Here is a 13,768-nt window from a genome sequence, read left to right as displayed (position 1 = left end):
TGGGTTAACAGAAACCCAGATACGTGACCCTGCTCTGGGACATGAGTCTGCTCTTCTCCTTGATCTTCATCAGCCTAACATGCAAAAATGAGCTAGTCATGCTCTTCTCTGTATTCTGTCTTTCTCTGGCTATGTTTTGCTTTGAAATCCATTCGGTTATACTACCAGGGGGTGGGGGGGATTGGGTGGTCAAGATTAAACCTATACTCTTAATGCAAGAGTTTGTAGCAAAAAAAGAGATAATTATTACTATAATGATGGATAATCAATATTTTATGAGACAAGCACATATTTTACTGACTAGGATTTGTTCAATATCTCTAATGCTATATGAATTTTAGGCTGTGTATGTCAGGGTCTTTGTTTTAGTAAGAAATACAATAAAATGGAGTTAAGTTAACCAAAGAGGTGTGAATTGTTTTTCCTCCCGTCACTGTTGCGCTCAGGTTGAATGCATACATGCGAAAGCCTCTGCTTAGCAGAACAAAAGCCAGGATGGCTGAGCGGCCTGAAGAGTGAAGGGTGCTCTAAACACACACCAGGCCCTTCAATTGAACTGCAGATGTTTACAGTAGCTTATTTTCTTACACCCTACACTTAACTGTAAGCAGCCACCAGGCAGTTAAAGGAAATGCAAATCAGCAAATGTAATGTACATCATTTCCCCTTTTCCTAGTAAATAGTGTTCAAAGTTATATAAATATAAAGTTTCTTAAGGGGTTCCTTCACATTTTCAAATGAAAAAAAAACTAAAAGTCCCTCAATCAGCTCACATTTTATACAGTGTAGTCAGTAATACATGATAGATTTGGTATTTATTGCTTGCTTATTTAGGTGTGCACAAACTGGAGCTAGAAAGTGAATAAAATAAAGGTATGTATCACACAAAAAGAAGCTTTTCAAGTCTTGTCTGATTAACAATATTTACTTTAAGGAAAACTGTGTAGACTAGTTGGTGAACAGTTCATTAAATATCCAGATACCGTAAAGCTTTAGCTTATCAAAATGGTATTCTGTCACAAATCTGTACTGATGTGGACATACATTTCGTAAATTATCTCAGTTTCCTTTTTGTCACATTCTATACCTACTCAGCAGGAAGCAATTTAAATGTCATAAATGTCATGATGGGCCTACAAAAGATCTAAGCCTGTCTTAAGAGACATGTCCCTGAACCCTCATTGACTTTTAGTAAAATACACATACAACAGAAAGTGTGAGCAATGTTGCACATCATACAAGAAAGTAAATAAAGGGTGGACTGATTCAGTCCAGTCAAAGCAGCTCATATTAGCCTACATAATCAATACCAAGTTTAGGTACAGTCCATATTTCTATTACGGATGGCCAGATCAATAGTGAAGTATCATTTTCATGCATGTTTCTGTTCCTATCGAGAATTACCTACATTTGAATCTTCTTACAAAGGTATGTACTGTTATATTATGTTACTGTTTTTAAAAGGTTCACGTAGTAGTTTGTTTAATATTAATGAATAAATATAAAGTCTACACCTACTACTTTTGATTATGGAAATTACTAATTTGTTTTTATTTAATTAATATGTTACTACTGCTGCCAACTATTTTTGCAATAATGCATAGTGCACTTAATGACAATGTTCTTGCACAACTTAAAAGTTATTCTACAAGTAATTCTAAATAATTCTACAGGTGTTCATATAGAGCTTTAATGTCTTCAATATTAAATTTACAATAGAAAAAAATCATAAAAAGAAAGAAAAAACACATTGAATTAGAAGATGTGTGTTTTTGACTGGCATTGTATGTTTGTCTATTTAAAAGCATATTTTGATTTAATGTACTAAACTAAAACTGTGAAACCTTTTTTTTTCATTTGTTGTGTATTTTTTTAAAAACTGTTTTCAATAAAACTATCCACAGGAACTTAAAAAAAGAGTTTTTTTTTTCTCCACATGAAAACATGCTATAAATTGTTAATAAATCAGAATAGTAATTTTTACTTTTAATTTTCCTGTCAGAAAGCTTCCATTTGTTACCAATTCTATCATAGCATTTTAGAAATTGTATTTGTATTTTTTGGTTATTAACAACTCTAAAGATGGTTTAGAACTATTCTACTTCAGCTAAGAACAACTTAATTTAGGTGTATCAAAAAAAAATTCTTTATGATCAAAACAATTTACAGTAAGAAAAAAAAGCAGTTTTAGGAGATTAGTTTTTGATTCAAAGTAGCAAATTATGTCAAATTCTTTCCAAAAGTTAGAGACCACATTAAAATAGATGGGCCGCGTTTCTTTTTTTATCACAATTACCACAAATATTGCTTACATCACAGTATTTATTTATTGGAGAAGTGCAAGGGTAGATGTTATGGAGAATCTTAAAGTGTATTTCTTTGAATTTGATTTAGGAATTAATCATGTTGTACCCCAGTGTATATTATTAATAGGGGCATTCCAGTGAAATTTACATCTTGGAGATATTTTACAGATTTTATAGATATTTTGAGTGAAATGTTTGTTGAATGTATTTTGTTACTTGTCTATTAGATTAATCTCTTGCAGAGTAAGGTCAGGCAGATGTTTAGATAATGTTAGAAAATGTAATTTAGTTTTGAATGAATCGCCTGAACTCGGCTGTCACTCATTAAACAGTGATGACATCGCGCTGTGGCCGAGCGGCGGTTCTGCGCTGTGATTGGCTGGGTGTCCGCGGGGAGGCGGGACTTAGGGCCGCTGCTGTCACTGGCAGACTGAGAGTTGGCGTCGTTTGTACTGCAGGTAAAGCGGGACAGATTTGTCAACAAGATTTGATGCGTTTGGCCGTTTGCGCAGGAAAATGAGACGGACGCGTTAAACGGCGCTGGAGCTGGGTTTGATCTTCTATTTGAAAAGGCTGTAGAGAGTTTAGAAAGAAAAAGGAGAGAGCTACAACACCTTGGCGTCTTGGCGAAAAAAGGAAAAGGGATCCCGTTGTCACCGTTTGGTCGGTAGCACGCATTTCTTCGCCAAGGAACTTCGAAAGCTGCGGGGTTTTAAAACATCCAACAAAGAATGAAATCTGTTAAAAGAGGTAAATATTGAAGTGAGAAGTTTTATTTATTTCGCCGTGTCTTTCTCTGTGCTGGATGCAGACGAAGTGTGTGTGTGGGACTGTTGGTTTTAACAGGAATGTGGCTTTTTGTTGGGAGCAAATGCAGCGTGTGTTTGGTGTTTGAATTCGCACGGGCAGTTAGCTAACGCTAGCTAGCGGTAGCCACTTAGCTTAGCTAGCTACTTAACCTAGCTAGAGGCGAGCGTGGGGCATGGTGTCCATCTGGCGCTGTCGGAGAGGACAGTTGTGTGTGCATGTTTAAGTGAGGAGGAAAGCGCGACTGGATGCTTGCCTCCTTTTGTGTTATGCAGGCTATGTTCATGAGGATTGTAGTTAGCTAACGTTATGATTAACTAGCGGAATCTTTTTTTAATCTGAATTCCCCTCTGTGTGAACGGTCTGACCAAAAACAGTGCTCCCCTGCTGCCCTTTGTTAAGTCCTGTAGCATAATGCGGCTAATTTGATGCATGCATGCTGCTGCTGTTGTTGTGTCTGATTTGTGAAAACACAGCCACGCTGATTGTTTTGGACGCCAGTTTCTGATACTAGGCAGCAGCTAGGCTAGCTAGCACAGTCTGAGTGAGCTCAGGGGGAATTCCAGTTGGCTGATGTTCACACGATGTTTGAAGGAAAAACGCGAGCTGTGCGTTTGAGCAGTGATGGTTTGCCTTCATTGGGTTCAGTGAATGTAAGGAAAAAAGTTTGGCCTTTGCAAACAGTGGGCTTTTTTATTATTATGTAAGGCTTTGTTTTTGCACAGTTCATAGTTAAGTTAGCTAGCTAGTTAACGGTGCTAGTCCTAAATCCACATTTTAAAGCAACAGTTATTCAGCGACGATGTAAGCACAGCTTAAGTTCGATCCAAACCTAGTTTAAGAACAAGTCAGAAATGTGAGCTAACCTAGATACTTAATTAGCTAAGCTTAACTTTCAGAGTAGATCATCGTCCAAGTACATGAGTGAATGAAAAATCTCAAACTTTTTATTTAACAGTTAAGTTAACTTACTCATTTAATCAGCGAACTTTCAAGCTAGCTAACTGTCCTAATCCACACTTTAAAGCACCAGTCATTCAGTGACAGTGTAACCACAGTAGAAACTAGTCAAGACATGTAAGTTCATCGTCTAAATATAGACATTAATGAAAACTTTTTTATTTACTTAGTTAAATAAATAGCTAGCTAGCTTTTCCTAGTCCTAAAATCGGCATTTAAAGCACCAGCTTATTCAGTGACTGACAACTAGTCTGGAATGTGAGCTATTTAGGTAACTTAACTTAACTAGTTAACCTAGCTAAACGTCAGAATAGATAACTATCCAAGTAAGTTACACGAGCCAATGCATTTATAAACTTGTTTCTTTACTTATTTAATTAGTTGACCTGTTGGCTAACTGTGTTAGTCCTAAATCCACATTTTAAAGCACCAGTTATTCAGTGACAGAATGTAGCCACATTAGGAACTAGTTAAGACATGTGAGCTTTCAGAGTAAGTTAGATAATCGTCTAAATACACGATTCTCTTAAAAATCTTTATTTACATAACTAACTGTTTTTAACAAAAGATATTCTGTCTTATAGTTCGCTAACCTAACTAGCTATGTAAGTCTTTCTTAAGTCATTCTTACTCACACACACAAGCCAACTGTCAACTCTTTTCCCTTAACTTTTAGCACGTTTAAGCATATTTTATCAACAAAACATAGCAATGTTCCTTCACTGCAGACCCTGGCCGGGTTTGGACGCTCAGTTTACTGGATTTAGCTAGTCAGTGAGAGCTGGAGCTCAGCATGTGTGCCGTGGTGGCCCTGATGTGACTGTGGTTTAGCTGTATGTCCGGACGGAGGGAGGGAGGCAGGGGAAGGAGAATGAGGAGGAGGAGGAGGAGGGAAATGGCAGCTCTGTGAATGGAAACGAGCACTAAAGCCCTCAGTGCTGGAGACGGATACTGCACACACAATCTCCTTTGTTAGAGGAGCACGTAGGAACTCCCACATTTCTAACTGCTCTTGAGGGGTTCGGGTTACAGCAGCGGAGGGAAAGATAATCCACACCACCGCGTTACTCTTCAGTTGTTCGTTCAGTAAAACTACTGTGGCGTCTTCTGACATTTAACCGCCAGCAGGCGAGCAAAACGCTTTCAAACGACAAAGCTAACTAACGACAAAGTAAACTAACTAGCGTTACCATATGCTTCACAGACTGCCTGGAGTCCGTTTTAGTATTAGTTAGCATCTCACGTTGGCTAGTTAGTATGTTTTAGGTCATATTTAAAGATTTCTGAGCTTGTGTAACAGTTAGCTGGGGTAATGCTGGGAGGTTACTCGAATTAATTTGATTAACCCCTTTATGGCGTGGTGTTGTTGCCTGTTGTCCTGAGGCAACAAACAATGTTTTGTGAGAGCCCTTCAGTTTCTCTGATTTTGCTTTTTATAGGTATATGTTTGAGTAAAATGAACATTGTTTTATCCTATAAACTAGTTCTAAACTAGTTCTAAATTAAAATATTGCCATTTAGAAAATGAGAGATAACAAATGCAGAACGTTCAGAATTCAAATGATGCAAAGAAAACAAGTTCATATTAATAAAGTTTAAGATTTTAGAAATCAATATTTGGTGGAATAACCTTGGTTTTTAATCACTGTTTTCATGCATCTTGGCATGTTCTCTTCCACCAGTCTTACACACTGCTTTTGGCTAAAAAAAAAATTTCAAGCAGTTCAGCCTGGTTTGATGACTTGTGATCATCCATCCTCCCCTTTGATCATATTCCAGAGGTTTTCAATTTGGTAAAATCAAAGAACCTGTAATTTCTAATGGTCTACTTTTCCAGAGCTGTGCATGCACATATATAAATGTAGAAAAGTAGACATGGTTACTTAGACACAATTTGTTTTCATTTATTTACTAAAAAATATAACCTTCATTTGTTGTCTTGGACAGCATCATGCATGTTTAAACTTAACATGCATTTATGCATTTGTATCAGCTCTATGTATTTGTAGATGTTCCTTAAATATACCTAGATATTTAGTAATTTGCATCTGAGGTTAACCTAAAAGCATTAAATGGTCCAGGATACTTCCCAGATTTTGAGTTGAATGAAATCAGAGGAAGCATAGGAGATGAAGGGGAGGAAATTAAAGGGTAGATAGATTAACTCCCACCCCTTATTTTCTCTGCCTCAACTTGGCTAATCATTATGTTAGCTCTTGAGATGCATGCACTCTTCCCTGGTAAGAATGTTTCTAATGTCTTTTCACATGCTGTACCAGCTTTAAATGTGGGGTTTTATATCCTAAATATTATTACATCCAAGTTATTATGCACTGTTTTCAGTCACTGAGTTATTGTTAACAGTACTTCCAGCTGGTTTTAATTATGACATTTTACATGGAAATGTCCTCATCAGACATGCAAGCTTTTAACTTCCTTATCTAGATTTCCTTACAGTGTGACTAAAAGAAATAGGAACTTGGAAAGTTAAGACTGGTCATGAATTGTCTAAAGCTATACTTACGAAATTCTAAAATGGAAAAACTCAGCAGATCTTTGTTTATTCAGTGGAGTTCATGTGATTGAAAGACCTAAAATGGCACGATATTTAAAGCTGTACAACTTCACTATATCCTATGAAGCATGTTAAATAACATGAGATGAACTGATATGTGGAATTGTGGGTTGATGGTGATTGCCTGTCTTTTGAAATGAACTACATTGTTTGTTGTGAGTTACACTTGCAATAAACTAGGGTGAGCCAAGCACTGTATACTGTACTGGAATAAAGGTAATTCTTCCCAGTGCCAATTTTTTTTATTTCCCTCATCAAAGTGCATCCCTAAGTACCACCATCCACAGAAAAGTGCAAAATATCTGGCTGAAGGCATTGTGTCTAGACATGTATCAAATCCCGAATTTTGTTAGCATGGCTCAATAAACTAAATGCATGCTAGATCTGTATGAGATGCAGGAAAACCTGGTCTATTCATGTTTCTTCAAGCTGGTTTGACGCACATTCTTCTGCACATTCTATCCCATGTGTTTTTATTTGAGACCAATAAAATCCCCTGTTGCCTTGGTTTCCTCAGTCTTTGAAGAGGAGCATGGTGGAGAGACCGAGTTTTCCGCCATGTCGGACAGTGACCCCTGCGAGGACGATGGTTACCCGCTCAATCTTTCCACCAGTGCAGGAGGAGCAGGGGGCTCTGCCAAACGCCGCCGTCGAGGGAACCTACCTAAGGAGTCTGTTCAGATTCTAAGGAGTTGGTTGTATGAGCATCGCCTCAATGCCTATCCCTCTGAACAGGAGAAGCTCAGCCTATCAGGGCAGACGAATCTGTCTATCTCACAGGTGAGCTTTAAAATCTTTCCATTTGATCTTATTATAGTCTCTCTCAGTAGTCTAATATTCATTATTTTCTTCCACCCTGTCAAGTCTGCTTTAGCCAAAATAAGACTGAATGGCTTGGACACACAGGGTGTGTAATCTCAGCCCTGTTCTGTCCTTGACTAAGAGCCAGGAGCTGCAGTGTTGTCAGTGTGAAGGAATGCAGGCAGCGAGGCCTTTGCTCTGTGGCTTTGCATATTTCCCTCCAATCTCCATTAGAGCCAGCTGTTTGAAAGCATGCAGTGCACAGTCTGGCCAATAGAGGGTGCATACAGACCCTTTCTAAACAGTTATTTTAATGACTTTTTTTATAGCCAGGAGCTGTCATTTATCTGTAGGCTACTTAAATTAACCCAATATTAAGTCCTAACCAATATTGAAATGTGTGAAAACCCTACGCATAACAAAATATTTCATCATTGTTAGTCACCATTCCATCATCAGAGCCCCTCTACAAGATCTTTCCAGTGTAACACACCTAAAACTGGGTAAGAATAACAAAAATAAATAGCTCACACCAGAGGATACTCTGGGGAAAATCATAATTTAAAGCCAGACTAAAATTGAGATGCCTTTCATGACTTTCACTAGAGTTTAATATACCTGTTGCACAGGTGTAAATGTAGTTGCTGCTAATTTTTGGTAGATAGTTAAATAAGTTGTTAAGTTGTCGGTCAGTAGTAGCAAGCTGTGCAAAGTCTGTGATCGTATTCCGAGTTTCCCTCTGGACTTTCATGCTGTTGCATGTTTCTTTTTCACTTTAATGAAAGTGATCTCATTACAGAGCCTTCAGTGGAAAGGAATGTGGTTAGAGTTTAAACTAAAATGCATTAATACTGAAAGATTTAAGGGGAAGTTTATCACCTTGAGTATGTTTATTTGCTGGGAAAGTTAGGAAACTAAATATTCTGTGTGTAAGTCTGCATATGTCTTTTTTCTTATTTTATTTTTGAGGAAAATGGGCCCATATTCACCTGGATTTGTGAGATGAGATATAATGTGCAAAATTAAGAAAAGCCAATAGTATTATTGCAGGCACCAAGCATTGCCTAAACACTGTGTGGCAATCATCAGATTAGTTTAAAAATTTAATATAATTAATTATCTATTCAGTGCCATTTCATTTTCTGAGTTTTATTTTTTTGTGACTGTTTATCAACAATTTTTATTTATTGATTTTTACCTGCCTCATACCTCTTTCAATGTCACCACAATATTTTAATACGCATGTTCTCTTCTCAGATCTGCAACTGGTTCATCAATGCCAGGCGACGGTTGCTTCCTGACCTGCTCAGAAAAGATGGGAAAGACCCAACTCAGTTCACTATTTCACGCCGTGCTGGAAAAATGGACAGTCGACCTACTGAATCTTCCTCTCCAGACCACTCTACTCCACTTTCTGTATCTGCACCTCGCCCCTCTGTCATCCGGCCCGCCCCAATGCTTGACCTGAGCATGCTTGGTAATACAGCAACAGCCATTTTAGCAGGTGCTGGCTGCCTGGTGGGATCCAGTGCAGCAAGTCGAGATGGAGTTATGGCTCTCATGCAGATGGACACTCAGGGCTTGATAAAACGAGAAGGTTTAGCTTCCTCCCCTAACCCCAGCTTCACTACAATTCCAGTCTCCTCCTCTGGCAGCTCAAGCCTGGGTACGACGAGTCCTACAGGTGTACTGTTTAACACGCCACCCCCTACCCCACCAGAGCTCTGCCCCCATGATTTCAGTGACCTGAAGCTGTTGGTGGACGCGGCGTTGCAAAGAGCAGCCGAGCAGGAAAGTCAGAGACAGAAGGAGCAACAGCAACCGCAGTCAGTAACCCCAACTACTGCTCTTTCTGGATCAGAAGCTCAGAACCGAGATGTAGAGCCAGAAAGGAGCAGCAAAAGCTTAGTTCCTGTCCCCAGCAACCAGTCGGACTCTGCTCTGAGCCTAGAGGAGAAGGCTGTTCTCCCGGTGTCTGTGCCAGTGTTAAAGGCCTCAGCTGTAGCTCCCCCTGCTGGAGGATCCATTGTTAACTTGCCACTGGTGCCCCAGAGGGTCCCTGGAGCTGTGAGTTTCCAGACAAACGGTGTGTGGAGCGTGGTCCACGGCCCAGTCCGACCAGCCAGTCCGACCCCAAGCAGTGTCACGCACACCTGGAGCTCACAACACACACTCCGTGCAGTCAGGGAAACTGTCAACTGAGGTGAAATTACTAAGTTATAAGGGGCAAAAAAGACTAATAACAACTACATTCCCTTTCAACAGTAAAGTAAATGCCACTCCTCTGTTGTGGATTCTCATTTTTCTGAGGATGTCCAGGTCCCTATTGACACAGGAGAAAACCGCCACGTGATGTCACTGTTGACTCCTGTTGCTCTAACAATCTACGGTTGTCATGGATGTGCTCAGCCAGTTGCTAGATGACCAGCTGGAAACCGAATGTCTTGCCTATGTGTCAGATATCCTGATTGTAGACTGGGCACCAAGATCTCCTTATACTGACAGAAAGGATGTTTTTAAAGCAGAAAACTTTTAAAATGACTTTTACATTGTTTTCACTACATCATATGTATTTAGAATCTATCTGTCATTTCTGCACAACAGCAGTACGGCATTTGAAAACCAGTTTTCACTTTCATTTAGAAGGAAGATTGTAAACCAGGCCTTTTCAGAGTTCCTCACTACCAAGTAATCAAGGACTTTCATAAACACCAGCAAAGAGGTACAAGATATTGATCTTTAAATCCATGTTTTCTACATCTTCATATCACATCACCGTATCTCACTGCTGACAAGACACTTTCTATATGGTAGATTTGCTTTCAGGACTGACATTTGGGAGATAAATAAGTGGCCTTGCTCAGTATTTGCCTTAGAAATTTGTGAAAGTTCTTCTGTACTTAAGAACTGTAGTTAGACTGCGTTTGCCTGTATGCACCAATGTCCTGTCCTAGGGTTAGATCAGTAGACTCTTATGTAGCATGGCTAGCTATGTTTGTGTGACTTGTGAATGCTTCTAGAGAACCAGCATGCTGTGTTGCAGGTTGCTGATAGTTTAAATCTCAGCATCTGTTCGAGAAAGACTAAGCACCTGTTTTTTGAGGTGTCTGTTTTAATGTGCATCCTAAAACCTCCTCCCATATTGTAGCCTCAACGTTTATTCTATACCTCGTTCCAGTTGCCTGAAACCACTGCAAATGAAACCACTACTTCCAAAAATCGCCTTTTCCCAAACTCTTTTCTCTCTTATGTGTTTAATTATGGTCACTCATACATTCTGCACTTTATTTCTGTCTCTTTCGATGTTTTCAGTACTTCTCCAAAATTTAAACAGAAACGCTGCTCTTTCCCAAAATAGGATGCTAAAGTTTTTTTTCTTTTTTTTTTTTCTTTCTTGAAATTGTTCCAAATACCCGCTCCTTTATGTGTGCAAGTCCGTCTGTCTGTCTGTGTGTGTGTGTGGGGTGAGATCAAAAGATGGGAAAGAGGAGACAGACGGGGGGGGGGAATTGATTGCACTGCAGAGCACATAGCTCAGCCTGCCTGTGCCTCTGCAGTGACCTGCTCCAGACAGACAGCATTGGAGTAATCATTAATTTCTCAAGAGCTGTGGTTTTTTGCCTATCCTCATCACACTTTGACTGGGTTGTTGGAGTGTTATAATTAGTGTTCTATGGCGATTTCACACTGATCCAGGATTCTCCAACAAACACAAACACCCGAAATAAAAGCTGACAAGCCAAATAAGGCAATGAGAGTGGAAGAGAATGCTCCACAAAAATAAATGCGAGGGAACATATTAGAACTGTCTTGGACAGCTCAATCCAGAGCTTAGAATCGAACAGTTCCAATGTTCACATTGTTCTAATGGAGTTTAGACACCTCAACAGTCACACAACGGTTTTATAGCACATGAGCCCAGCATTAAGGTGTGTTGATGTTTGTGGGAGAATACTGGGAATAAATCAGATGGGCATTAGAGGAACCAAGCCTCAACTTAAGCATGTAATATGCCATGAATTTGTTTGTGCATTGGATAAAGAAGTGAGGTGTGGGTGTGTGTATAACAGCATCTTAAAGAGCACCGACCAGCCATAACATTAACTGACTACAGTCCACTGCAGTATGCAGAGAAACTGACCTTTTCGTTCCTCCTTTTACCCTGTTTTTCAATGGTCAGGACCACCACAGAGCAGGTATTCTTTGTGGGATGAGTCATTCTGTATTCTATTCTCAGCACAGCAATGGCATGGACATGGTTGTGTTGTGTTAGTGTTTGTTGCACTGGTACGAGTGAGTCAGACACAGCAATGCTGTTGTAGTTTTTAAACACCTCGGTGTCAGAAGTGTAGAAACAGGGAGATGGTGTTACTAGTATGGCTGATCGGTGTAAATATTGATATATTATTTCACCAGCAAGGTCCCTATACCTGTATTGTCTGATTTTCTTATTTCAGCTTGTGTGCGAATGGATGTTAATTTTCAGGCATTTTATTTACTTGGCTTTTTAGAGGATTGTAAGGGACACGGACTCAGTTGGAACAGTGTTTCATATCTTCCCCTTTTCCTCCTTTCCTTGCTGATTTTATCAGTGTTACCCCAGCCCTTTTAGTGGCCACATGTCTTTCTATGGTCATAGTTTCCATGAAACTGTTGTCATGTAGGCTGTTTATTGAAGATATCATAGTTTGTCCTGATTTTTTTTTTTGTCAGTCTGTGCCTGTCTAATCATGAATATTTAATGCATATTACCTGTTAGTTTACTTACAGTGGTGCCATTGTCTTGTTTTCTGCCTTTTTAGCTCCTTAAACTAAGCTAAGTTACAGTACTGTGCTCTAATCATGAAAATGCTGATGTGTAATTGAACTCTCCTAATCTTATGTTTTTTTTTCATAATGTGTAAGCTGGTCTTTATCAGTTCTGTCTTTGATGTCTGAGCATTCCTACAGTACTGTTACGTTCAATAGGTGTCATTCTGTTACTGTCTGCGTTGAGTTTGTCTCTCAGGTTGGGTTAAGTAAAAGCATCATTTGGTCCTCTCCTCTCGTACAGTGTTGGGCCACTGAGTTGTGAACAGTGGGTGAAAAGGGGTGTGTTTTATTATTTGAGACTAGTTACACACATTGGACTAATGTTTGACTCAGAAGCCCAGCTTTTGGCTCTTTGGATGCAAACCTTTTTTTTTTTCTTTTTTTTTCTTGGGGACACGTTCTTGTGTTAATCCTCGTTTTTACTACATAATGAACCCACTGTACCACCGCTTCAGAAACCACTGTGAGTATTCCGTTAGTTGCTGGCTTACTGGAACAATGATGGGTACTGGATGTATACGTATATTTTTAAAAGATACTTTATTTTTTCACGTCAGTAAAACAACTGATGTTAATATTCTAGATACTGTATCTATTTAGCTGAGAATGGGTCTTGTAGATGCCGTTGTATAACGCATGTAAATATCTACTGGGTCAGAATTTGTCTTTGTCATAGTTCTCATTTTTACTATATATGAGATGTGTAGCGTTCCTTTTTTTTTTTTTTTTTTTTTAAGAAATCCTTCACTGTCTCCTTCTATATGACCAAATACATTTTAAGATGGATGTGAATAATCTGTTTGCTATGTTTCATGTACATGTATTAAGTAAATAAGAATGGACAGTGAACTTGGCATTTGTGCCTTACCTGAGAACAAGGGAATCTTCCAAGCTTTTCTAGAAATTGGACTAGTCTGTGCAATATCTGCCTTAAACTTGTGATGTGTGATTGTTTTTCCCTTCCTTTTGTACAAACATTTCAGAGAAATAAAACTCAAATTTTCATATAAAAATGACTGTGTCAGTATGATTTTAATATGGCTAAAGCAATGCACCTAAACAGTCTCTCTAGCTGTGCTCCAAAGTGTGCTGCAATCAAGGACAGACAGGTCCTCTCCTTAGGACTGTCCTATGAAGACTCCTTCTCACTAGTCTGTTGGCCACACCTATGAAACAGTCTAAGAAGGCTTTTTGTTAATATGCCTGAACATCATATTACACTGAAGAGAGAAACTTTTTTCTTTTTTTCTCTCTCGTCTAATTTTTAAAACATCTTTGTTTCCTGTCCAATTTTCGTGGTGCTGCTTTTCTTCCTCTCTTCTTGAATTGTTGGTAACGAATAGCCATGAAGGAACAGCCTATAATGGCATATTGGCCAAAAAAGGCAGCAACATAGATTTTAGGAATGCTAAAAGGCAATGGCTTCACAAAAACAATCCAGCATGGTAGATGGTGCTTAAAAAGGTGTATGAGAACATGAATAACTGACATGCAAGACCTCCATGGA

At 39.0% G+C, this 13,768-nt stretch overlaps 1 protein-coding gene across 1 annotated transcript; it reads left to right on the top strand.

Moving 5' to 3' along the window:
• Positions 1-2,732: 2,732 nt before the first annotated feature.
• Positions 2,733-13,274, top strand: LOC103045580 (homeobox protein TGIF2). Its single transcript, XM_007253302.4, has 3 exons — positions 2,733-3,056; positions 7,166-7,428; positions 8,707-13,274. The coding sequence occupies exons 1-3, from the start codon at positions 3,038-3,040 to the stop codon at positions 9,649-9,651; spliced, it is 1,227 nt and encodes a 408-aa protein (XP_007253364.1). The 5' UTR covers positions 2,733-3,037; the 3' UTR covers positions 9,652-13,274.
• The last annotated feature ends 494 nt before the right edge of the window (positions 13,275-13,768 follow it).

The sequence above is a fragment of the Astyanax mexicanus genome, chromosome 5, assembly GCF_023375975.1.
Source record: "Astyanax mexicanus isolate ESR-SI-001 chromosome 5, AstMex3_surface, whole genome shotgun sequence".
In the NCBI taxonomy this organism is placed as follows: Eukaryota; Metazoa; Chordata; class Actinopteri; order Characiformes; family Acestrorhamphidae; genus Astyanax; species Astyanax mexicanus.
This window is presented reverse-complemented; position numbering and strand designations above follow the sequence as displayed.